This window comes from Malania oleifera, chromosome 6 (assembly GCF_029873635.1).
Source record: "Malania oleifera isolate guangnan ecotype guangnan chromosome 6, ASM2987363v1, whole genome shotgun sequence".
NCBI classification, from domain to species: Eukaryota; Viridiplantae; Streptophyta; class Magnoliopsida; order Santalales; family Ximeniaceae; genus Malania; species Malania oleifera.
Genome location: NC_080422.1, coordinates 106,702,864 through 106,730,557, shown reverse-complemented (window position 1 = coordinate 106,730,557; position 27,694 = coordinate 106,702,864). Strand labels below are relative to the sequence as shown.

At 35.6% G+C, this 27,694-nt stretch overlaps 1 protein-coding gene across 1 annotated transcript; it reads right to left on the bottom strand.

Annotated features, from left to right (window-relative positions):
• Nucleotides 1-15,743: 15,743 nt before the first annotated feature.
• Nucleotides 15,744-18,089, bottom strand: LOC131157795 (thiamine-repressible mitochondrial transport protein THI74-like). The gene is made up of 8 exons (XM_058112186.1): nt 17,960-18,089; nt 17,342-17,719; nt 17,066-17,268; nt 16,769-16,839; nt 16,574-16,675; nt 16,298-16,415; nt 16,066-16,201; nt 15,744-15,927 (listed from the first exon to the last, which is right to left on the bottom strand). The coding sequence occupies exons 1-8, from the start codon at nt 18,038-18,040 to the stop codon at nt 15,790-15,792; spliced, it is 1,227 nt and encodes a 408-aa protein (XP_057968169.1). The 5' UTR covers nt 18,041-18,089; the 3' UTR covers nt 15,744-15,789.
• Nucleotides 18,090-27,694: the final 9,605 nt, after the last annotated feature.

Below are 27,694 nucleotides of genomic sequence, written 5' to 3'. Positions count from 1 at the left end.
CCACTCTTCTCCCCTCTCTCCCTATCTCTTCTCTTGTGTTTTCTTTCTCTCTTGCTCTCTCGCTCTCTCCCTCGCTGTAGCTTTCTTTCCCGTTTATCTTCTCAGCACCTTGCTTAGTCTCCCTGCTCAGTATTCTTCTTCCCAAATTTCTCTCAGCTTCCCTCTCCCTCTCGGTTACTCCCTCCTTAGCAGCATCCACTCCACAACACCACACCAACCCCCTCGACCTTCCTTAACCATAGCAGCCCCTGTACTAGACAGAGCCTCTCTAGCCAGACCTGTTGCAACTAGCATAATAACCTCAGCCCGTCTCACTCCAGCAAACACCCGAGTCCCCTTTTGCAGTAGAGACTTCACAACAGCTTGGGCCACCACAGCAGGCAAGCTGCTCCCTCGGCCAGTTCCTAGTAGCCAACTCCACCAGCAGCTTCCCATGGCCGAGAGCTATCGCCTCTCTCTCTCTCTCTCTCTCTCTCTCTCTCTCTCTCTCTCTCTCTCTCTTTCTTTCTTTCTTTCTTTATCTTTTCTTCTTTTTAATTGCTTAGTTGTTAACATTGGAAAAATTCAGACTTTACATTTTATTTGAGATTATTTTTTTATGTTGAATATTGTTGAGGTACTCACTTGTTGTTGAATTTATTTAATTATTTATTTTCCTTTAATTAGCGGTAGATTTAACTTAAGCTCTTAAATAAAGTCTGGTTTGGTTCCCTCTTAAAAAAAAGAAAAAAAAATGTCTTTATCTTGAAGTTGTTCAATCTTTAATTTTCTTATTGAATCTCAGTCTAGTTAGGGTCCATTTTATTAAAACTTGTTTTTTTATCGTGTCCTTCTACTGTTTGCGTGTTTTAAATTCTCATTGAGTTCATGTTTGCGTTTAAATAATGGTGCTTGCTTCAATTTCGTGGTTTTGCTAAAAGTTCGTTTCTTTTGTCTACGTATGTGTCTGATTGAATTTTTAGTGTTGTGTTTTTAATTTTTAATTCTATGTTCTAAGTTACCATTTTTAATTAGAGCGTGTTTCGATATTTCCTTGAGTAGATTAGGGTTCCATTTTTGTTCGTTAATTCATTGCAAGTTAGTTTTGGGACTTTAATTACGTGTCATTTAATTTGTCAAAAGTGAAATTGAACAATCTTGAAAATCCCGAATCTGAATTGAGTTCAATACGCTTTTAATTTTGATTGGAGAAACGTAAAATTTGAGATTAAAACGCATTCCCTGAGGAGATGATCTAGCTCTTTGGTTAAATATTATATGACGTAACTCCTATACTTGGGATAGCTTCCGAGCTGCTTATTTTTCGAGTGAGTCAGTAGCCTGAAAAATTAATGGAAAACACAGCAAGTTGGTCGAGGCTCTTTGATCGCTTGACCTTGAGACCTTAGGCGCCTGACATGGCTTCAGGAGCTTGAACTCCTCTCTTTAGGTGTCTAACCCTGCATTCCAAGCTAATTTTTTCAAAGGGTTAAGGAACTTCGGTCGCCTGGTCTTCACCCTCAGGCGCCTGAACCTGTGGGAAACTTAAAATTTTGATTTTTATTAAACGAAGTCGCGAGCTATTTCTTTGATCCAACGGTTGAGATCAATCCTAAGGATAAGATACTATATATACTGGATATCTAAACCCTAGAACGAAACTAAGACACACAAGAAAGAGAAGAACACATCTTGTTGAAAGAATATTGGAAAACTTGCTCCTATTGCTATACGATTGCCTTCACTTCAATTTCTAATCATCAAGCTTGGGCAAATCAACTCAGAATCTCAAAGGGAACTTATTTACTCATCTGAATTCTCATTCTAGTATTGAAGTTTGATCATTCAAGTTATTATTTTCAAAAACCTCTCATCTCATTACTTGTTATTGAACATTATTAGAAAAGTTTGATCTTGAGTGTGCACATACATATAAAAATTGTTTTTGAAAAGATCATTACTTGAGAAAGTTTTTAACTTTTGGTTGATTGGTTTTTGATTTAAGAGTATATATATATATATATATATATATATATATATATATATATATATATATATTGTTCATAGAGCTTATTATTGAAAAATCTATTTTTGATTACGTATTAAAAGGTTGATCTTGAATGTGCATATGCATATACCTATTTTTTTAAACAAGATCATTACTTGATTAAGGTTTTGTTATTGATTGAATGGGTTGATTCAAGTGTGTTTTCAGTTAAAGGATTCATAATTTAGATATATTAAAACACTTGAATATATATCCTTGGTATTCATAAGTATTTATCTTATTGAGGGATATTGTGTTTTGAAAACCTTGTACTCAGTATTTTGATCTTTGAATTACATATCGTATATATTTACATATTACAAAGATCGGGTTGTGATTAAATATTTGATAGATAGTTTTTTGATATAGATTGATAAAACATTCAAGATAAAGCTTTTAACAAGTTCACATTAGACATATTTCTGCATCCCCTAATATACTCCAAGGCATTTCAAATATTTCTTTACTTGAGAGTTTTTATTATTATTTATTATTATTTATAAAAAGGGTTTTGAGTGTTGAAGCATACCATACATAAAATAATCGTATCATTTTCATACATTCTGAGCTTCATGTTTAATCATATGTTAATGTGTTAGGAATTTGAATTGTACTCACGAGCTTTTGTTTAGAAGCATTTTTGAGTGTTGTTTTTCAGATTCTATTGCATACACTGTTTGGTGTGTGAACCGGGGTTTGAGGAGAGAGTTATATCTTTTGTAAGCAGCGAGTGAGGAGGAAGCTGTACCTCTTGTAAGCAGCGGATTGTAAGGGAAGCTCCGTCCTAATTTAAGGAGCAGGGATTTAGTGAAATCCTTGAGTGGTTGCTCAAGGCGAGGACGTAGGCCAAGTCGGCTGAACCTCGTAAAAATCGTGTTTGCCTTCTCTCTTCCCTTTACTCTTTACTTTCAACATTGCATTTAAATTGTTTATATTGCATGTATAGGTTGGATAGCATTGCACATAAGTAAGTGAGTAACAAGAATTCATTGGTGAATATATAAGAAGGGTTTAAGTGCTAAATAAGTGGCAAAGAATTTTTAAATACCCAATTCACCCCCCTCTTGGGATTACACCTGATTCAACAATTGGTATCAAAGCGAGTTTACATAGACTTGATAGTTAATTTGTAAAACGATCACATGACACACTTTGGTGTAAGTCCATTCGGTGAGGGACACTCATCCACTAGACTACCCATTTTATGTGGTGTAAATTATACCTATTGAAAACGTAGGATGAGCATATATCTACTGAACGCAGATTGGAAGGTTTGGAAAACAGTAACTAAGGGAAATCACATTCCCATGAAAGTAATTGATAAGATTAATGTACCTAAAACTGAAGATGAATATACTGAAGAAGATTGGAAGTCAGTACAAATCAATGCCACTGCCATGAACTTACTTTTTTGTGCATTAGGTGTCAATGAATTTAATAGGGTAATGACATGTAACTCAGTTAAAAAAATTTGGGAAAAATTAGAAGTTACATATGAAGGCACTAAGGAAGTCAAGGATAGTAGGATAGACATGCTCACTAGTGAATATGAAACATTTAAAATGACGACTGATGAATTCATACAATCCATGTATACTAAATTCACACATATCATTAACTCTTTAAATGCTCTTGGAAAAACTTACCCTACTTATGAGTTGATCAGGAAAATACTCAGGGGATTACCTCCAGTGTGGGAAGCGAAAGCTACGGCAATAGCAGAAGGGAGAAATCTCCAGGAGATGTCAGTGGACAAACTCATTGGATCGCTCATCATCTATGAGTTGGTAATAAACGAGAGGAAAATGAGCAAAGCAAAGCTAAGAAGGTCACTACACTTAAGGCATAATCAAGCTATTGAAGTGAAGGAAGTGATTCCAAAACGGATGATGACATGACCTTGCTAACAAAGAAGTTCGGGAAGTTCTTGACGAAGAACAAGAAGTTCAATAGAAAATTTTGGAACTCTAAATCGCAAAGAGGAGAGCAAAGCATGAAGAAAAAGAAGGAGGATCGACCAACATGCTACAATTGCCGAGAAGTTGGACACATCAAGCCTGAGTGCCCCAAGCTTGTGAAAGCCTTAAAGAAAAAGAAGAAGGCTCTGAAAGTCGGTTGGGATACTCACATCACTAGCAGTTCAAAATCTGAATCCAGCGACGATGAGGTTGCCAATCTGTGTCTGATGGCACATGATGACCTTGAGGTATAATCATCTTTTTCATCATCTTCATATTACTCTAGTGAGTTTGAAAATGAAAATGATATGATTTCTTATGATGAACTGAAACAAGAATACTTGTACACTATTAAAATACTTGAGAAGAAAACAAAGAAAATATCTGAGTTAAGAAGTAAAGTTAAAGAACTTTCAAGCTTACTTGAATGTCAAAATGAATCTCATGCATCTTTCATAAGAAATAAAGATTTGAAGATTGAGGAGTTAGAAAAAGATTTGAAAGATAAATATGAAATTATTTGTAAATTTACTGAAGGACAAAACAATTTTGAAAAGCTCCTAGGATCTCAAAGAAATTCCCTAAAAAAGGAAGGGCTCGACTAATGGAAAGGAAAATCTAAAGAATAGACATCTTTACATGGGTTATTTTACAAAAGAGTCGAAGTCATATGCTCCAACTAAGAATTATTATAGAAATAATACTTGCTTTAAATGTAGAAGGTTAGGTCACATACAATTCGACTATCCTTTCAAAAATAAGGATGTAAAAATTAAGAAAGTATGGAAGGTTAAAGGTCAATCCAGCACTAACCCCCCTAGACCTAAGACAATCTGGGTACCAAAGCTAGTTGTTTGATTGTGTCTTGCAAATATGCTTAAGATTAGCTTCCTCAAAAGATAAATGGTATATGGATAGCAGACGCTCACATCACATGACTGGGGATAAAGCAAAGTTCACATCAATCACACCCAAGGATGAAGGATTTGTCACCTTTGGAAACAATGCTAAGGGAAAGATCACAGGTGTAGGTAAAGTTGATAATAATTCTTCATTAATTATTGATGATGTTTTACTGGTGGAAGTTTTAAAGCATAATTTGCTAAGTATAAGCCAACTATGTGATAAAGGCTACAAAGTATCATTTGAACATGACAATTGCATAGTTGAACACAAAACTAATAATAAGATACGATTCACTGCTGAACGTCATGAAAACGTATATACCACAAGCTTTGATAATTTAACCTCACATAGTGTGACATGCTTCTCTGTTATAAATGAAATTAGCTGGATTTGGCATAGGAGACTAGGACATGCAAACATGGATATAATCTCAAAACTAGTTAAGAAAGAATTAGTTAAGGGACTGCCTAAGACTAAATTTGTGAAAGATAAAATCTGTGATGCATGCCAACTAGGAAAACAAGTAAGGACAAGCTTTAAGAAGAAGAAAGAGATCTCCACTACTAGGCCACTCCAAATGCTACACTTAGACTTATTTGGACCAAACCCAATTCAAAGTTTAGGAGGAAAATCATACACCTCTTTCATAGTTGATGATTTTTCAAGATACACATGGGTACTATTCTTAGGTCACAAAGATGAAGCATGTGAACAATTTATAAACCTATGTAAGAAAATCCAAAATGAAAAGGAATATACAATTACTAAATATTGAAGTAATAGGGGTAGAGAATTCAAAAATTAAGGCACGAAAGACTATTGTAACTCATTAGGAATTGCCCATAACTTTTCAGCACCCAGAACACCACAACAGAATGGTGTAGTTGAAAGGAAAAATAGGTCTATACAAGAGATGACCAAAAGTATGCTTAATGAACATAAACTACCTAAGTACTTCTGGGCCGAGACAGTGAATACCGCCTGCTATGTGGTAAATAGATTTCTGATTAGACCATCACTTAATAAAACTCCGTACGAATTATGGAATGACCATAGACCAAAAATATCATATTTTCATGTCTTTGGCTGTAAGTATTTTGTGCTTAGAGACAATGAGCATCTAGGGAAGTTTGATATGAAATCAGATGAAGGTATCTTCCTAGGGTATGCCTTAGATAGTAAAGCTTATAGAGTATATAACAAATAAACATTGACAGTCATAGAATCTATTCATGTAGTATTCGATGAGTCAAATCCCTTCTCCAAAAGAATAGATGAAGATGAAATTGAATTAAACAAGGAATTTGAAGAACTATCAAATGAGAATGATTCATAAAATAAAAATGAACTTAAGGAACCATCCATTGAAACTAATCAAACTGAAAATGAGGTTAATGAACCACCTAGAGAATGGAAATATATAAAGAATTATCCCATTGATCAAATAATAGGTGAACTATTACGTGGAGTAGCCACTCGCTCCTCTCTTAGGAACATGGTTAGTCATTTTGCATTTCTATCTCAAGAAGAACCTAAGAATGTGAGTGAAGCTATAGATGATGAATCTTGGGTGCTATCCATGCAAGAAGAGTTAAATCAATTTGAGAGAAACAAAGTATGGACATTAGTTCCTAAACCTGAGGATAAGTCAATCATAGGGACCAAATGGATATATAAGAATAAGAAAGATGAACATGGAGTAGTTGTGAGAAATAAGGCTAGATTAGTAGCTCAGGGACATAATCAAGAAGAAGGCATAGATTTTGAAGAAACCTTTGCACTTGTAGCTAGGATGGAAGCCATACAAATGCTTTTAACATATGCAGCTTTTAAGGATTTCAAGTTATATCAAATGGACGTCAAAAGTGCATTTTTAAATGACTACATAAATGAAGAAGTGCATGTAGAACAACCCCCAGGCTTTGAAAACCATAAGAATCTAGATCACGTTTATAGACTGACAAAAGCCTTGTACGGTTTAAAGCAAGCTTCTAGAGCTTGGTATGAAAGGCTAAGCGGTTTTCTATTAGAAAGTGGATTTATAAGAGGAAAGATAGATACAACCCTGTTCATAAAGTCTAAGAAAGATGATATTCTCCTAGTGCAAGTATATGTAGATGACATCATATTTGGCGCTACAAATAAGAATTGTGTAATGAATTTGCCAATACCATGCAAAATGAATTTGAGATGACCATGATGGGTGAACTAAATTTCTTCCTAGGACTTCAGATCAAACAGGCAAATCATGGAATATTCATAAATCAATCAAAGTATATTAGAGACTTACTCAAAAAGTTTAACATGGAAGATGAAAAAATACTAGGTACACCTATGAGTGCTTCGTTGAAGTTAGACAAAAATGAACAAGGTATATCAGTAGATGTAAAGCTATATCGTGGAATGATAGGTAGCTTGTTATACCTGACTACCAGTAGACTAGATATAATGTTTAGCGTATGTTTGTGCGCAAGATTTCAGTCTGCACCAAAAGAGTCGCATTTGTTAGCTGTTAAACGAATACTTAGATACCTGATAGGAATTGTGGAAATTGGATTATGGTATCCTAAGTACACAACCTTTGAGTTTCTCAGCTATTCAGATGCTGATTTTGCAGGTATCAAAGTGGATAGGAAGAGCACGAGTGGTACTTGTCATTTCTTAGGAAATTCCATAGTCTCTTGGTTTTCCAAGAAACAAAATTCAGTTGCTCTTCCACAGCTGAGGCTGAATACATAGCCGCAGGTAGATGTTGTGCTTAAATGCTATACATGAAACAACAACTGAAGGATTTTGGATTAAGCTATGAAACAATCCCTATAAGATGTCATAATACGAGTGCTATAAATATCTCAAAGAATCCCATATTACATTCACAAACTAAGCACATAGAAATATGACATAACTTTCTTCGTGACCATGTACAAAAAGGGGATGTGACACTAGAGTTTGTATGCATGGATGAACAATGGGCAGATATATTCACGAAACCACTTGCGGAGGATAGGTTTATCCAAATTAGGCATGAATTAGGTCTCATGCATAGTCGAGAGGTTGTTTAGAATTATGTTAGATGATATAATTCAGGGGGAGCAATGTCACTTACAATATAATCACTTGGTATTACATTAATTAACAATTGGTATAAAAAATCCGACATAACATTTAATTTAACATTTGGTATCCTCATGTAACCTTTGAAATGTATGAGTTAGCAAAGGGGATAGTTGATGTCAAAAAGCGTGATAATTTTTTTATAATGATTGAACACATTTAAAACCTTAAGATTTCTAAAGGGAGAAGAACATAAGGGTACGTCTACTCATGTTTCATTATTTTACACCTTTTTGTTGATGTCAAAAGGGAGAGAAAATTGGGAGCAAAAATAATAGAATAGAAGCAAAAATTGTTGGTAAAACTAATTGTGCAAAAAGGGGGAGAAGTATAATAAAAAAAATTGTTGAAACATCTTGTTGAAACATCATGAGCATATTATCATTCATTGAATTTTTGATGCATTAATTGAGGGGGAGCCTTGTTTGGCATAACCCATTACATATATTTTTGCTAGTGCATTTGTCATAATCAAAAAAGGGGAAATTGTTTACTCTACGAGTCTAATCTAGTTTTGATAATGACAAATCACTTGGTATTTGATTTGTGCATTGAGTTTGTGAACAGGAACTATATTAAGCATGCACAGAAGGATAACGAGTCATGGAAGTCACAAAGTAAAGCTAACATATCTTGGCAAGATCGATGGAATTCAAAGAGTACGAGAATCAAAATGCAAGCGGCAAAGTTCAAGAACATCTTGGGAATGGGTATTTAGAACTCATATACTTACATTTTCATATGATTTAATTTGAGGCTCAACATAACTTAGAATGATTTTAGGATTCATGCATTTCATATATATCATTAAGGGACTTCATTGGACTTAGAAATACTTTTAAAATCATGGAAAATATGTTTTATAAAAGACCCAAGAAAGATAGCAAAGCAGATTTTTAAATTAGAAGAGAAAAATTAAGAAAAAGGGGACTTCGGTAGCCTGAACTCAACCTCAGTTGCTTGAAGAATTTCTTCAAGAGGCTGAAGATTAAGTTCAGTAGCCTAAAGAATTAATGGTAAACATAGCAAGTTGGTCGAGGCTCTTCGGTCGCCTAACCTTGAGACCTCAAGCGCTTGACCTAGCTTCAGGAGCCTGAACTCCTCTCTTTAGGCACCTGACCCTGCATTTAAGCTAATTTTTTCAAAAGGTTAAGGAACTTCGGTTGCCTAGACTTCACCCCCATGATCGAGGTCACTCTCTATGCACTACGCTATGCTTCCCCCCATGGTCGAGGTTGTGCGGTCTGAAGGCTGTACCTAACCGCGGCTGGCCTACCAGGTTAGATTAAAAATATCATATCATATATCACGCGTTTGTAGTACGACTGGCCAGCCTATAGTCCTGATCCAGACTTAGAAGGCACAACAACTCTACTATATAGCTCAGTCGACTGCCATGCCACACGCTTTAAGAGTTCGTGTGGTTGCACTATCACCACTGGCAACGATACCATGCTCAATATGACAACCCATCATTAGGGTTTCCATATCCATCCATCAGGGTTATCATTACTACATACCCACAATCATTATGCGGTATTGACATTTCATCTATCACATTTCAATATTCATATTTCAATATACACATTTCATAATTTCACATTTCAATTCTCCTAATTCAATATTCATATTACAGTATTTTACATTGAAATATTTCCTATTCTCATTTTCACATTCGCATACCAGTATTCACATATCATTATTCTCATTACAGCAATAACATTGCAATGTTCACATTTTCAGTATTCACAACTTATTTCATCATTTCAATGATATTTCATCGATTCAATACTCATTTCATCTCAAATATATATATATATATATATATATATATATATATATATATATCTCATTTCATGTAATTCAATATTTCTCAATAGAACATTTCCATATTTCATGTTTCATCATTTCTCAGAAGATATATTTTACAGTGCATATCACTTTTCATTATTTTTCCACATTTCAAATGTAACAACCTGATTCTATTGCCATATTTTTTTCTTTTCCTTCCTCGAAATATATATACTGTGAAATTCCACTGCTCTGGTATCTTTTAGTATAAATCAAACCCTCATCATAGTCCAGATTGGACCCGTGGAATCTGAGACACAATAAACCACCTAAACAGTGGGAAGCAGAATGCATACAACCAGGCCAATATATACAATACCAGAGTGTCAAAATATTTTCCAAAATATGCATACACAACTATTCCCAAAAATACCCTTAATTGAAACTAGGGCTATACAAAAATAACCTCCCAAAATACTCATTCTACAGATAGGGCAGTACTGTAGCCCCTCTATCTGCGAGCCTGATCTGCTCGCCTAGTTGGATCACATGAAAAATGTTAAATCACTGGGATGAGACAACGCTCAGTAAGACGAAATATGCTATTACTAGTGTATGGCAAATGAGTTACATATTTGTAAAAGCTGATTTAGAAATACCATAAATAACTAAATCTGAGAAAACATATATAAATAACGTATAGTATAGCTCATCCCTATGTTACTTAACATAACTATCTTTATGAATTTTCTATTCATAATACTTCTAATTTTCATAGTTACATCTACTGTTTCTGCAAATCTGAATATACATATAATAATTGATAAAATTTCCTTGGATGGATAACTGTATGTCATGATTTAACCCCTTATGACAGGGTTATGTAGCCCATAGGCAGGACTTATCACTGGTTGGCCTACTAGGATAAATCACTATACTCCAAAATTTAGATCGGCCTCTTCAACCCTAACTGACAGGGAGCATGTCCACAACATAGGCATGATCGACTGCTGTATATCCACATACTATTTGAGTTATATGGTTGCACTTTAAACTGTAAATAGCTACGGTAACATGCTCTGTAAACTGACCTATAATGGTCCATCAGTGTCTGATACTATATAATACATTTCTATATAAAATCTATTTATACCATGATTCTGTATCAACTGTATTAACCATGATTCTGCAAAACTCTGTATTAACCATGACGCTATAATAAACTGTATTTCTGTATGTCATGGTTGTATGATTTGCATATCATGGTTCTGTAAAACTATATAATCCTGGTACTATGAAAATTGTAAAAACATCTTCCTGTCTGTATATACTGTAACACATGATCCTGAAAATACTGTAAAACATCTTTCTGTATATATACTGTAAATCATGATTCTGTAAGTTCTAAGTAGCCATAACTTTGTAATAAAACTGTAAAATCTGTATATCAAGATTCTGTAGAAACTATATAATCGTAATTCTATAAAAAGGTGTGTAGAATTTCGTACTATATCAATATTTTCATGCCGCACAATAATTAAAACTCATTAAATATAACTTATAAAATTGTATAATTTTCCTATTATGAAAACCCATAAACATACTATATTCTACTGGTAAAAATTTATATTTTAACTCGCATAACATATTTCCCTTACTTGATTACTGGAAAACCCCTAATATGACTGGTCCTACACCGCAGGGTTCCCTGATCAACACCCTAAAAACAACATCTCTCAGAATAAAACTTTAGTATTTCTTTGATCACTACATTTTCTATAACTGTAAGTAATCCAAATTCTGAATAAAAAGTCTTACCCTGAATTTGGAATGAAATTCAAGATAGTCCCACCAACGATGCACTCTAGTAGACTTGAAGAGAACTTTCCCAAGAGTGTCGTGGTGGTCTCGGATCGTCGAACCAGCAAGAATTCGGCCCAAAAACTTAAAGAGAAGGGAGAATGCATGAAGAGGACAGAGAGAGAGAGAGAGAGAGAGAGAGAGAGAGAGAGAGAGAGAGAGAGTTTTTGCGTGAAATTTTTGCTGCAAAATTGAGTTTCAGCTATTTATACACTGGCCTTCGTCGATGAGACACGTCACCTTGTCAACGAGGTCACGAAGGAAGTTCGTCAATGATGCTTATTCTTCGTCGATGAAATTAAAAACTGAGAAATAGCCTCTCAGTATCTCCTCGTCGACGAACGGCGCCTCTGTTGACGAGCCCGATAAGCCATAACGCATTCGTCGATGAGGCCCCTGTTGAATTTCATTTACAATTTCTTTTCTCTCCTTCCTTTATTTTTTAAATATCATAATTCTTTGGGTCGTTACATCAAATCTCATAATTCTTAATGCAAATCATTCAACTCAATTTCAAATAAATTTTAGTATAAATCATATGCCACACAATTTTCATCTGATGTTCATATCATAGTAAATTTCAAGTAAAATATCATAACCATTTCTCATATTTCTCAACCCATAATTTCATAAAAGGACTATTATAATTTATTTCCCTTACCTGGCTTACTGAGAGGTCCACTAACACCCTAAATTATACACTTCTCGGCGTTCGTAACTCAAAAGCCTGAAATTCATTTTTTCCCAAATTATTCAACGCAACTTTCACAATGTCAACATTTAATATTTTCTAAGCTCTATATACTCCAAATTAACTTTAAAACTCTAAAACACCCCACTTACCCTGGTTCTGGGATGGTGCCCCAAAACCTTAAATTGAAAATCTGCCTTGCTTAAGTTGCAGAGAATCTTCTTAGGAACCTTGTGGTGGTTCCTGATCATCAATCTAGGCTTTAACGGAGCCAGAATTGAAGAGAGAAGGAAGAGAGAGTCGTGGGTTTACAGAAGAGAGAAAGAGAGGTTTATTTTGATTAATAACAAATGACTCACGGGTTTCCTTTATAACGCCCACTGCAGAGAAAATCGTCAATAGTTTTTTGCACTGTTCACAAAATCGTCGACAGTTTGGGCTTTAACTTGCCCCTTTTCACTGTTTTACCTATTATCGAGCCGTGATAAAAAAACTGACAATGGTTTTCTATGGCCTTCATGAAACTGTCGACGATTTGGGCTTCCCAAACCGAATTTTCTTTTTTTCTTTTTTTCCTTATCATTTAAAATTTCCCTGGTCTCTACAACAGGAGTTTAAAACCCATGCTTCATCTCTTCTCTTAAGTTATAAAATTCAAATCGATGAGACATAAAACTCAGAACATTAAAACTCGTTCTTCCTCACAACATTATTGTCTTTCTTCAAGATTAATATCATATTCCTGTTACACCATGTATAAGTTTTCTTTATTATGTAAGATTGCTTGGTTATTACAATCATAATTTATAATTATTAATTATGATCATGATTATTATTATTTTTTGGATTACGCACCTGGTATCCACGCGTCCGTTTTACGGTATACGTGACTAATCTTGCGCCCCTTGAAGTTGACACCACAATTCAAAAGGGAGGATAAATTCAGGAGTCTAGGGATGGAAATGAGCTCGGGAGGGTTTGAACACCTGACCTGGTGAGAGGCACTCCCGCAGCCCGTACTACCACCTAAACCATACCCTGGGGGTGATCATGATTATTATTTTGTGTACACACTTTGTTGTCATAATAGGCATATTATTTGTTTTACCCTGATAAGTTTAAGAATAGTCCAGTAAATAATTTTACTGAAATAATAGTGAGATATCATTGTTATAACAAATATTATGAGGTGTAATTTTTTTTTGTTATCACCAATATGTACAATATACTATAGTAAACCCTATCTTGTAAATTTGTAATTTATGTAAAACCAAGAACACAAACGCAATATTCAATGTTTTGATTGAAATTTTCGTAAATGCATTTGAATTTGAAAGGATGGATACTTGAATTAAACTAACCTACTTTGCGTATTTAGTGTGCAGGAGAGAATTTGTTAACTATCTTCATGGGCAAGACTCATGTGTGGGATGATTACTATTTAGGGAGAATTTATAGGAGGAAAAAGTTGAGAACACATGACCATAGAAGGTTATTGGACACTAAACAAAAATGATTGGAATTACTGTATGAAGGTTCCAACAAAAAAGATATCTCACCATAACAATATACGGAAGCTGGAAAGCCATGAGAAAAGATCAATAGACAGAGGAATAAAAACAATCAAAGTATGATACACAAGAGTAAATGTATTGTTGTGTGAGGAGTTTCAATAGTTGAATAGCCATGTGGGTAGACAAATCAATCATGGAGATGAGAAGACATGCGAGCAGTTGGAGAATTATTTTGGGTTTTAGGATATTGAAGGAATTTAATTTTTTTAACTGTAACATGAAGGGCAAAATTGGTAGTTCAAAATTTTCACTTAAAGGACTATCAAATTTTGCCCAATATGCTTTTATAAGTTGTTAAATGTTTTTATTTAATTTATTTTAGTGTAATTCATAAATTAGATGTAACAAAAAAAATGCATTTTTATTTTAAAAGTGACTTTAGATTGAAAAGTGACTTTAGATTGAAAAGGGTATGCCATGTCATTTTATATGTGTTTGGTTCGAAGAAAAAAAATTTGAAAAAAAAATATGCGTAGAAAAAAAAGTGAATTTTTTTCTTAACTTTTTGTTTAATTGTTAATTAGAAAAAGGAAAGTAGAAACATATAACAATTTTTATAGATAATTAAAAAGGAGATTGGTGAGGTTTGTTAGGGGGATGGGCTCACTACTACTATGCCATTTGGTGTGGGATTGAAAGGAAAGAGAGGGAAGGAAAAAAAAAAGGAGTAGAAGAAGAAAGTAATTTATACCAAATTAAAGATGAGATTGAAGAAAACAAAAGGAACAAAAAAAAAAAGAAGCAATTGTCACCAAATTAAACGACGCCATTTTCTTATTACTTTAGTAGGAGGATTCATGTTGTTTTAGATTTAGACACATTTGCTTATATACAAAATTTGCGTTTGATTAATTATTTCCAGAACTACTTTTCAAAAGCCTAAATGATTTTTAGGAAATGATTTTAATATGTTTATTGTGTTTTTAGATACAACAAAACCACAAAGTATAAAATATAATCACTTTACTATATTTTCGAGAATAATTCTAAAAATAGCTAATCAAACATATCTTTAAGTATAAAAAATATATGATACAATTCTTAATTTTCATCTTCAAAAATAATAATTCAGAAGCTCATTTTGGATCTTTAACCAAACAAGCCCTTATTTTCACCTATTTTCTCTCCTTCATTTGTTTTTTGGGCCCTTTTAACATACACATCCCTTGATATTTGTAAATTTAAAATTTGTTGTGTTGCAAGAAGATGTATATTATAGAATTTCCCCTATTTTTTACCCTACCACAAAAGAGGAAGTTTGAAAAGGAACTTTCATTTATTTCTCTTTTTGAGGACTTGTTAACCCGGGCAAGCCCTCAGACTCACCTAGGCAGTACCAAATGAGGGATGAAAACATTGCTACCTACCCACTTGGATGCCTCCAGGTCGGCATTTTTTTCTACTTTTTTCTATATACCCCTCTATTCCGTCGTACCAAATGTACAAAGATAAATGAATGTTAATAGGATGGAGGAAGAAAAGAAAGAAAAAGTAAAAGTTTTCTTGATCAAATAGTTAAAACATTAAGTTTTATTTTTTGTCAACAAAAATAAATTTCAATTCTTCCCTTCTCGTTCTTTTCCTTTCTACCAATCACAATATAAAGTTAAAATCCTCATATATTAGCATGTATATCGTTTTTAAAAATGCTAGCTGTAATGATTTTGTATCTTTAGAAGAGTCCTAGCAGGATATAGAGTCAAGTGTGAGACCCACACCGGTCCCCGCTTGATCCTATATCTTGTCAAGATACCTCTCGGAGTAGAAGCCCCGGTACCATTTTCTTTCCTTTTTTCTGGGATTTTATTTGTGCGTGTCAACCATTGGAAATCTGTATTCATTATTTGGAAATGCATATGGCCATATCTTTCACACAAGAAGAAATTTACGAGGCCAGGTTAGCATAACCCATATGTCAAAAAAATTTAAGAGGGAATTCCAGTTGCACAATTTCAACTTCTCCGATATCCATTCTAAACAATTTGCTCCTACGAATCCCAGGAATACCTGTAACAAATTAAAATCAGGTTTAGCTACAATACTTTTTTCAATTTTCCTACACAAATGCTAGGAAAGTGAGAAAGAGTCGACATTCTCTAAAGCCCTAGACGAGAACTAAACGGACCCATAATATTTTGCACTTACCAGAGCTGAGCCAAGAATATAAACCACTGAATAGTGCGTCTCATGTATCACCATGTCTGCCATCATTGCAAGTGGTATGGTGAGGGACTCCCCCAATGCGGCCACCAGAGGGTTTGTCCAAACAACACCCAGTGCCCTGTTTGGCAGTACATATAATAAGTTTTGCTTCAGATCAGATGAACATGAAATTTTTTAGGGAAAATAAAAGAAGTACCAATTCTTTTCTGCTTACCAGAAATAATCAGTGAGGACAGTTCCAACAAAACTGTTGGCAAGAACAATTTCTGCTGTCTTAAATGAGTGAGGGAGAACAAATTTGGATTCAATCCCCAGGGCAGTCAGAGGCCATGCTTAAAAAATTGAACATATATTTTAGGCACTGTTTGGTAACTCCCAAAAAAGGTGCTTAAGTTTCGAGTTTCGAGTTTCAAATTTAAACATGTGTGAACTTGGATAAAATGCTGTGAAAACTTCATACTCCCAAACATAAGCTTGTGCAGAATCTTACCGAAAGACCAGAACGCGACGAGGGTGAACAATCCAATGAACCCAAATAACTTCTGCATGTCTACTCTTTCTCCATCTTCTCCAGCAAACTTCTTGAGCAGCACTGGCAGCAAAATGTAACTTTCACATTAAGTATGAACAGAACAATCTGTTCTACATAAATAAATACCTTATGAAAAGAGAGAACATGGTTTACCAAAAAACAGTCCATCAATTATAGCTGAGGCAAGACCAAAAATATCCCCCAAAAGAGAATGTTTCCCATTTCTGAGCACCGACGAAAAACACAAATCAGTCGTTTCTCCGAAAACTTGCATTTCAAAGTTTAAGCTCATAGGTAAACCCCAGAAATGAAAAGAAGAAAAGAAAAAAGCAAGAAGATCGATAAGTGGTCGAAGGCAATCGATCTACCGTGACCAACCTTAATTGAATGAAAGATTTGCTAAAATGAATGCAAAAAACAAATATGTCCAAGGTGTTTTTCAGGCTTAACTGTGATTCATCTGCTGTCCAAGAGCTTCCAAATGTGGTCATGGCAACACCAGCCATGCTGACAAACACAGAAACTACTTTGGCTATGCTTATGGTGTCTTCCCCCAGTAGTGCACCAATGAAAAGGGTAAAAAACCCAGAAGTCGAAAACAACATTGTAGTACTAGCAACGCTTGTTCGCGCAAGCGAAGCGTGAGCTAAGTACTGTCCACAACAAAAACACCGTTAGCCTGATATTTTTTGAACAAAAGAAGTCAGACAAAAGTCGGTGCCTAACCTCGGTAATGAACCAGATGGGGGCAACGCAGAGGCCTAGGGTAACAACTTCCCTAGGGGTGAGCTTTCTGCCTTGTTCCCACAAGTTCCCATCGTCCTCGCACCCAACAACCAAAGCCTTCCCCTCCTCGACGTCGCGGTCCGTTATGGGCAAAAGTGCTTTATGTTCTATTTCTAAAAAGTTGTGTGCGCTCTCACATTTTACGGGATCCGACCCGTCCGTGGCTTCTTCATCGGTGCTGCTCGTATCGGTTCGCGATCGGTTTCTCATGGTGCTACACAGCCAATCCTTAATGAAGGCTATTGGGAGATAAACCACCAAAAGGGATGTTCCAAAATATGTCACAGCGAATGGCTGATTGTATTCTTTGAAAATACCCTGTTGAAAAATGTTCGGTCACTAGTAAGCTCATGTTCTTAGCATGGAAGCATCCATGCTTTGGAAAGATTAGATTTTGGGAAAAAAAAAACGTAAATATAGACTAAATTTAATTTGGGAAACACCAAAACACTTTCTTACAACACCCAAAGCTTGCATGCAATTAACCCACTTCCCAAATTTCAAAATATAACCACTTGGGGAGAAAGAGAGAGAGAGAGAGAGAGATGAAAAAAAGACCTGAGTAACTTCTGCAGAAGCGACCCAGAGGATCACGATAGTGATGATGAGCACTAATCCAGCTCTGTACCTCCAAGCCATTGTTAAATGCTATTTAATTGCTAAAAAAATCCAAATTATGATTATCAATCCTCTCTCTCTCTCTCTCTCTCTCTCTCTCTCTCTCTCTCTCTCTCTCTCTCTCTCTGTGAATGTGTAAATTTTTTAGTAATGGGGAATTTGAATTGAAGAACCCATGGGCATTGGGCTCTGTTTTGCTCCACTGAAACTGATGAAACAGAGGATGGAATTGAACGATAGAAAGCACAAACGGCAAGGTAGAAAAACAGAGTAATGCGCTAATATGCGTTTCCCCAAGTACTTGTTAGCCTCTGTATTTAAACAGGGAGGCACCAACTCCCTCTGCGGATCCTGACCCTTCATTTCCAGCTGGCCACTTCTCCACCCTTCGTTTTATCAGTCAAAGGGCTTCCGTCTGAACGTTGACTCCTTTGGTGCTTCCCCCGGCTGAAGACTTCCGGCGCGGGCCCACTAGATGGCAGGCCGAATCTGCAGCAAAATGAATAAATAATTAAATAAATAAAACCGCAAGTGGACACTCATCCCTGCGACTGAGCCATAAGAGAGAGATCACTACTGAAATTTTAAAATTTTTACTAATCCTCCTCATTATTTCAAAAATATTGCAAATATTCTTTAATATTTTCTAAAAAGGATAGATAATCCCTTCTTAAAAGAATTATATTTTTATAAATATAATATGAGATTTTTTTTTTTTGATAAACTTTAGGAAAGTAGACGAAATTTTTAAATTTTCTAAAAAGATTTTTAAAATTTTTAAAACTTCCTACGATGTCAATATCTTTTTACCAAACTTTATAAGAGTTGATGAAAGACACAAAAGTTTCAAAAAATTTTAAGGTACACACGTGGAGTGGACCTTACATCATTTAATATTATGTAGGATCCAATGTATTGGACCGAATTTTGATTTTGGCATTTTTATAGTTTGGTGAGTATACTTAATGCCTGTCTCGAGTTGTTCACCACACCAACAATCATTCGGGTCTGATACCAATTGTTGTTCTCAACAATCAGCTCTCAAAAACCAATTGTAGGTGTCGAGTGTGTGCAGCGAAAAATCTCACACGAACTCTTACGAATAATCAATGGAACAAGCAAGTAAACACTCATTGATAAACTATACGAACCTAACAATTACTCAACAATGAGAATGAATGAAAACACCAATCAAAAATACAAGAATTTATGTGGTTTGACAATTTACCTACGTCCTCGGGAGCAGCGGTTGTTTTCACTATCTCAATGAAGCTTACAAGCGTTACACAGCTTAAAACCAACTAGGGTTACATAATGATGAATATACATCAATCCAATGTGTATATAAGACCTATAGTTAATACAGAACACTTCTATAGCGATCCCCCCCCCCCCTAAGAGGAAATTCCTCCAAAAGCTCCCAATCTACTGATCTCGAATTAGAAAATCTGTGACATCCGTGAGTGAAATCGTCAACGGTTTAGGCTAAACCATGGATGGTTTGAAGCCGATAAGATTACCCTTGCAGTACTGCCTAAAACGATCGATGGTTTGCCCTCAAGGTTGCATCTTGCATCTCTCTCTTGGTCCCTTGCTTCATAGTGCTTTCCTCGGTACATACGTTCCACTCAGAATATGAGCCACATTGCCAACATTTTCCACTTTGGAAAATATTCACCACTTAGGAGAAATCCGAAAGCATAACCCTGCTGCTCCAACACGGGCCAATAGATTTGTACCCGCCCCCATTTAACACCAGAAGACGTAAACCAAGTCTAGGTAATGCTTGAACTTGACCATGGTAACAAGAACTCCACCTAACTGAATACCCAGCTCCTTGAACAATCCTTCAAACCACAATGCTACCTTGGCAACCTTAGCCTCTGCCAAGTACTCCGATCCAGTTGTAACTAGCGTAACCTGAGACCGTACCCTAAACTTCTAACAATTGGGTCTTCCCATAACATACCCTGTTATAGGCCTCCTGTCATCCAAGTCTTTTGTGCAATTTGCATCTGTGAACCTCAAAACTGAAAGAGCCCTCTGTTGCTCGTTGAAGTACCCAACTGCACTAGCGTAGGAAACCTTTGACATGCCCCGAACATCACCGTTCGTTCTTAAGTACCTAGCAGTAGACAGTTTACTTAGATTTGCCAATGGTGTACCAGTGACTGATTTAACATCAACCATGCTAAACCTCCCCAACACCTGATCCACAAAACCACCTTGAGATAACCACAATCTCCATGTAGTTTTGTCCATACAGTCGCCCTCAGATAGCAACAATCTCCCCACAGCTATGACTATAAAGTCACCCTGAGATAATCTCATCTCTAACCTAAGAATACTCTTGGCAGTACTTAAAACCTTATGTCAACTTCCTTTCTCAACAGAGTTCCCGACTGATTTACCTCAATCGGAACCTTCCCAACAATCGACATGTTACTCACATAAAATAACAGAATACTTGCCCACTTGCAACATATCTCCCTCTCGCCCTCTGGGAGCTCCACCAACCCCCTCCCCCCAGTCTGATTCTTATATAATAACTCTATCTCCTCCAACATGACACCTATCCACCTACCCTTCTCCTGGTTGTGCACTGCCTCCTAAAAAGTAGTAGGATCTTTCCTAGTAGTAATGGATGCATAAGACATCAAATCATACTTGGGCGGTGCCCTAATAGTGCCTCTGAGCCCATTTTGATCCTACTAGTCTCCCAAGCTTGAACTCCCTACATTATGACCAACGTCAACTTTGCCTTGAGTCTGTAACTCCACCTGCATCACAATCTCCTTTCTGCTCCAGTTTATCCTGTGATACCGCAAGTCACCTAAGCTAAAAATCCATGCACTTCCACCCCGAGTCTCCAACTCCACCTGCATAACATGCTCATTGCTGCTATTGCAGTTTTATGATACCTATTTCTCTTCATCTACCTAAGTACTCTGTCGCCATGGCTTTAACACCTAAACCATGTCTCCACCAATTGCCACCCTATTTGCCATTGGATCGCCCAGCATGAACTGATCTTTCTTATATACCAAAAAGATGCACCGTCTAGACATCACACAAAGTCTAGATCCTACCTCACTAGAAACGTGCATGGATCGACCTCCAAAGTCTCTTAAACCAGAGAAGTTTATTGGATAACTAGTCCAAGCCTTTCCTGCAATTCTCCCATCTAGTGGTACCTTTGGTGATCCATTAACTGAGAAAAACACCATACTCGCTGACTTTACCAAAAAGTTCCTTGCAAGCCCTGCATACACCATGTCCTGCTCACAAAACTCCATGAACACCAGCATGCTCAACATCAATATCTAATCTGAGAAACTCTCTCTCGGTCTAGTACTCCACCTTAGCCACAAGTTACACCTGACAAATATCTTCAACTTGTGCCACATGAGATATCCCCAAACCTTTCATGATAACCTCATGAAATACCAATGTCCAACCCGTGATGCTGCCTCCACCAGTCCCCAAACATTTATAATAATGTAGTTAAGAATACCCACCATTTTGTTTGTGGTTATGTTACACAAAACGACATTACCTGATTCATAACTCTTAGGTGCAGCTTCACCTACAACTATGTTACCCTGCAGTGTATAGAGATTCCCCTCTATCCTTTGTCCCTTCATCACCATCAATACGTCATCACAAACCATCATCGTCTTGCCTTCAGACTTGTAACTATACTCGTTACAATCCTAAGCACCCAATGGTATCACGTTCTTCTGTAGATCGGATGCATGTCTTACCCCACATAACATCCTTACCACATCATCATACATCTTGATCCTCATATCCCCTATTCCAATAACTTCGCAGATCGTACCATTTCCTATTAGAGCTAAACCAGGACTCACCAATCTATAAGTGGTGAACCAGGCTTTGTTGGGTGTCATGTGAAAAGAACATCCAGATTCTAGGATCCAAGAACCCGAGATGCATTTTGAACCTGATGAAACAAAAAACATCTCACAATCACTGCTCCCCAAGTCTCCTTCTTCCACTACATTCGCGGATTTTGACAAACCCTCTTGAACTTTTCCTTTCCCCTTGTCCCACTCTGGACATTCCGATTTTTTATGCCCTAATTTCCAGCATCTAAAACAGAAAATGTCCTTCCTCTTCTTAGACTGAGTTTGATTATCACCTGATCCACTCTAGGACTTACCTCTCCCATGATCCTAATTACCCTTCACGACGAGCCCTTCACCATGTGAACCTTCATCGCTGGCCTTCTTGCTTTGATGGAACCCCAGCAAATCCACTCGTGATGTCCTCAAACTCCAGGGTTTCTTTCCCCAAAGTCAACGTTAATAGTGTAACGCCCCAACCTGGGTCTGCCAGGGAGCACTGCGTCTCTCTTCCTCCACCTGGACTAGACAACAGGGGGGCAGGCCTTATCGAACTAATGACTGGCCCCACAAACTAACACATGTTCTTTTCAGTGTGTTTTTTTTTCACTCACACACTTCCTAAGAAAACTTCCCAGGTGGTCACCCATCCCAAGATTGCTCCAAGCGAAGCACGCTTAACTATGGAGTTCTTATAGGAAGGCTCCCTAAAAGAAAGGTGCACCTTGTTGATATGGGTAGTAACATCTAGTCTTTTAAGCCTTTCATCTATGGGGTATCACAAATAGTGCATATCAATCAAAGATTAAAGTCAAGGAACCACCATTACTCCCCATTATAAATACCTTTAAATTATATCAAAACCTCTCTCCTTCAAATAATTGACCATAAATGCTAAATTTAATAGAGGTATGACCTTCAATACTATAAAGGGGTACTCCTAAAGAGGTAAGCATCTCATTCTCATCTATTCTTTCTTATTGTCACAGTCTTATCCTCCTAGACTCCCTTACTTTGGCATTGGAATAATCCCTCGAAGTACACTCTGGGTTCTCAATCAAAGTCTTTTTTGTTTGATTTCTTGCAAGTGGTTATGGTCAAAATCAATCTACATTAAGCAGTTAATTTTTGGCAGTAACAGTCGGCGCCGTCTATAGGAGAGGATCTTTATCTTTGACCATGGCCACGTTGCACAATTCTAGGTCACAACCTATTTCTAGGGATCAATCACCCTAATCAATCCATTCCACCTCGGCAAACAACCCATCACCAAGTGTGCCCCAAAATGAATTTTCAGCCTTTCAAAAGAGGGTGAAAGACATGTTCAATATAATCTTACATACATAAAAGGATAGTATAGAACGTGCTTCAAAGGCTATTCGAGTAGAAGTGACGCTTAGAGGAAAGGCAGTAGAGCCATAAGAAGTAGCTATGAAAGTATCATGCCTAATAAAAAAGATAGAAGATGCCAACCGTGTGAGCATTTATGAACAACAATCCAAAGAAATTGAGGAAAAATTCAGACCAACTGGACAATAGATCAAACTTGATATATAAGATGACGAGTGGTAGACCCTAAAACCCCAAGAAGCATCATCTTCAAGTTGTAGGAATCCTCAAGGAGAACTACAAATTGAAGGGCCATGCAAGGAATTATTGAATCATTTAAACCAAAACCCTCCATAGCAGTAGTAGAGGATAAGAGAGGCATTTCCTTTTGAGTTTGGGGAGTGTCCTTCGCCTAAGATGATTCCCTTTAGACCATCTTCTTCTTGGAAGTGCTATTTTTATTTTCTTTTTCTTCGTAATCATTTGTTTAAATTTAGCCCAATCCATCCTAAAAAAAATAGGTGAGAAATATAATAATACACACACACACACACACACACACACATCTTTATTTGTTTAAAGCAAGATGAGCGATCAGGTGAAACAACCCATATGATGAGCACCGCTCATGAAGTCTAAAGATGACCACTTGATGAGCACAACTCATGAAGCAACAAGAAGTGAGCATGACTCATAAAAAATGACTTATATGATGAGAACATCTCATGAGACCCAATGACTCCCACATGATGAGCACACTAATGATGCAAAAAAAAAGAAGTGAGCACGACTCACTAAAAATGATCCATTTGATGAGCGCCTCCTATAAGGTTGGAAGACGCCTACTTGATGTGCATAACTCATGAGGTAACAAAGAAGTGGGTACAAATCACCAAAAATGGCCCATATGATGAGCATTGCTCATGAGGCTAAAAAATGCCCACTTGATGTGTACAACTCATGAGTTAGCAAAGAAGTGAGCACAACTCAATAAAAAATGGCTTGGATTGGACCAAATAAGCTAAACCAACTCGAAATAAGTCCAAATCATCCAAATGGTTAAAATGAATCTAAAATAGTCTGCATGGGTACTTACATCCCAAATTACTCTTAAATTTGATATGTGAGTAAGAACTTGAGAGGATGGCAGGGGGTGTGGAAAAGTCGCCGGTGATATTTGAAGTGCGGGAGGAAGGTGAAATGCAGAAGGATAGTACCATTAATGTAAAGAATGTTACACAACAGGAGGATGGCAATATTGAGAATAAGGGATCAAGGCACGAAAGTTTTGTTCCTGATGCTCAAAATAAAAGGACTAATTAGACACACGTGGAGGAAGCTACTTTGGAGAATGAGGAGAATTACGTAGATTTTGAGGAGGACAAAGCCTTGATTTGTGCACGTGTGGAGGAGGAGATAATGGGAGTGGATGAGAACCTGGTGGGGCAAGGTGGTGCAGGGGGGGGGGGGGGAACGTGGAGGTAGTATCAGAGTGTGTTCAACTCCCAAAATTAGATAGGACATCTTCGCCTACTTATGCATCAGACCATGATACTAATAGTCCTTTATGCCCGTTGAGTAAGAACAAACTTTACGACTTTGATTCGGATTTACAGGTTTCTTTGACAACATTGAAGGACTAGCTAGGACAAGGTGTGCGTCATTCTCGGCGAGTGATTACCTTCCCCTCAAAATTGAATCTATGATTGACACAATGCTAGTGTGGAATGTATAAGGTTTGGAAAGATCGAGGATGAGGTTGAAAGATTTAGTTAGACGTCATTGAGTTGCTATTTGAGGCTTGATACGTCTTGAAAAAATTGGTCTTCCTATTTTAAGAGTCTAATGTGTCGTTTTATTTTCGTTTCGTTATTGTTCCATTTTGTGTTTATTTAGTTTGCAGTTTCCTTTGCTAGAACCTCAGTTTTCCTCCCCCATAAATAAGGAGTTTTTTAATAAAGATAGGAGGTGCCAAAAAAAAAAAAAAACTCAAGAGTAGAAGGGGGGCCAACTGATATAGCCGAAATTAATAGGCTATATCAATTAAAGATCAAGGTCAAGGAACCACCATTATTCCCCATTATAAACACCTTTAAATTAGATTAAAATCTCGCTCCTTCAAATAATTGAACATAAATGTTGAATTTAATAGAGGTATGACCTCTATTACTATAAAAGGGGTACTTCAAGAGGAGGTAATCATCTTGTTTTCATTTATTCTTTCTTATTGTTGAAATCTTATCCTCCCACTCATTAACTTAGGCTTTGCAGCAATCCCCCAGAGCACACTCCGGGTCGTCCAAGCCTCTCTTGTTTAGAAAAAAAATTGTGATATTTCAAACAAAAAATGTAACAATATGATATTATATAATGAATATATACCTAATATGTTTATTCATTCTTTTTTTAGGGGCTTTAAAATAGAGCATGCATTCTAAAGAAATATTTGTGCGCTTATGCAAGAAAAATTTTATATGCAATAACATTCCACATGAATAATATTTTATAAAAAGTACTGTTCTATGAAAATTTTACATAAATTATGCTTGTTGTATCAACATAAATTATAAGAGCCACAAATTTTAAAAATTTTGGAACACAATTATTTTTTTTTTAAAATGCTTATGGATGAATTTATATTTTTTGTAGTTTAAAAAAATGTAATATTTCAAACAAAAAGAATGTAAATTATGATATTATCCAAAATGTTATTGTTACGCATCTTTATATTGTAATAAGAGTCATGACTTAATCAATAAAAGCCAGATATTATGATTATTTATTCATTTTTTTATGCGTCAGATCTAATGTAATAAAGTTTTCATACGTAATAACATCCCTCATGATTAATTTTTTATGATAACATATATTAACATAAATTATAAGAGTGACAAATTTTAAAAAGTTAAAAATAATTGGAACAAGGAAAAGTTATTTTGGAGTTTAGCGAAAATGTAATTATTTTGAAAATGTATTTTTTTTTAAAAGTAACATTATGAAATCATCAACAATATGATTATTATATACATGTTTATATTGTAATAAGAGTCATGACTTTACACTCAAGTTTTGAAATAAGAAGATCCTTTGCATTATCACTAGAAATTTGGAATTTTAAGACTTTCAACTCTTTTTCTAATTTTTAATTCATGTTTTCTAATCACATGATTTTCAAATCTTTTTCCTTATTAACAAGAATTTTAGATTGCCCTAATCAAGTTCGGAGTATAGGAGGTAAATCATATGTCTTTGTTATTGTTGATGATTATTATAGATTCACATGAGTTTCATTTCTTGCACATGAAATGAAGCATGTGACATGTACGTGCACGAAATAGTCCGAATGTACGGGATACCAGTGTCCATTGTATCAGATCGAGACCCGAGTTTTACCTCTCGATTCTAGAAGAGCTTGCAGGAAGCACTGGGAACGAAACTTACATATGTTCTGATCATTCATTCATTCACTTTTTTTGTTTTTTTCGGGAGAGTTAAAAGAGAACACAAATTATAAAGAAAAATTTAAGTTTCCTATCATAAATAATAAATTACATGTCATGCGAATAATTTTTTTATAAGAAATTATATTTGTTGTATCAACATAGAGGACAATAGTGACAAATTTTAAAAAGTTAAAAATTTGGAATTGGACAAAATCAATTCATGTGTTGAAGGAAATATATTATTTTGAAAAAAAAAAATTAGAAATGGATTTGTATTTTGTAGTGTGGAAAAAAAAAAATTGATGTTACACAAAAAAAAAGTTAATGTTATCAAATGATTTTTTCGACAGTACTATTTGATATATATATTAAAGAAATTGTTAAGTGTCATGTCTTACGTATGAAAAAACATATATCCAACATGAATAATGCTTTTATAGTAATTTAATTTTTTTAAATACTTATTTTGCACACATATGCTTTATGATTTTAAAATAATAAAATTTTCATTTTTGACAAATCACATGGTAGGTTTCAATTACGGTGGGCGATGCAAACAAAAACATTCAAATTTAAAATGCATAAACATAAACAAAAAAGAAAAGGATAAAAAACATAAGAGATTTTAACAAAATTATGAAAAAATATTTCCCAAAAATTTTATGATAACCAACCTCTATGCTTATGATGTGATTAGTCAAGCCGAAAAAGTTTATTTATTATGTAAGATAACTTGGTTATTAATATCATAATTTATTATTATTAACTATGATCATGATTATTATTTTGTGTATGCACTATGTTGTCATATAGGCACAATATTTGTTTTGTCCTGATAAGTTTAAGAATAGTCCAGTAAATACTGAAATATCCTTGTTATAACAATTATTATAGTCTTATATTCGACCTTAATGAGCAAATGAAATAAAAATATTTCAAATAGATGGTAACCATAATACCTAAAAAATAAGAAGTTGAAAAAACATTGTCTTGTATTTGAAAGTATGAATTTAAAGTTTTGAATTAAATTGAGGAAA

Excerpts from the sequence above, each read along its gene's own strand:
- LOC131157795 (XM_058112186.1), bottom strand. The coding sequence starts at position 18,040 with ATGGCTTGGAGGTACAGAGCTGGATTAGTGCTCATCATCACTATCGTG. Across the intron at positions 17,720-17,959 it reads CTTCTGCAGAAGTTACTCAG|GGTATTTTCAAAGAATACAA; the intron begins GTCTTTTTTTCA and ends ATTTTTCAACAG. Across the intron at positions 16,676-16,768 it reads AATTGATGGACTGTTTTTTG|TGCTGCTCAAGAAGTTTGCT; the intron begins GTAAACCATGTT and ends TTTTGCTGCCAG.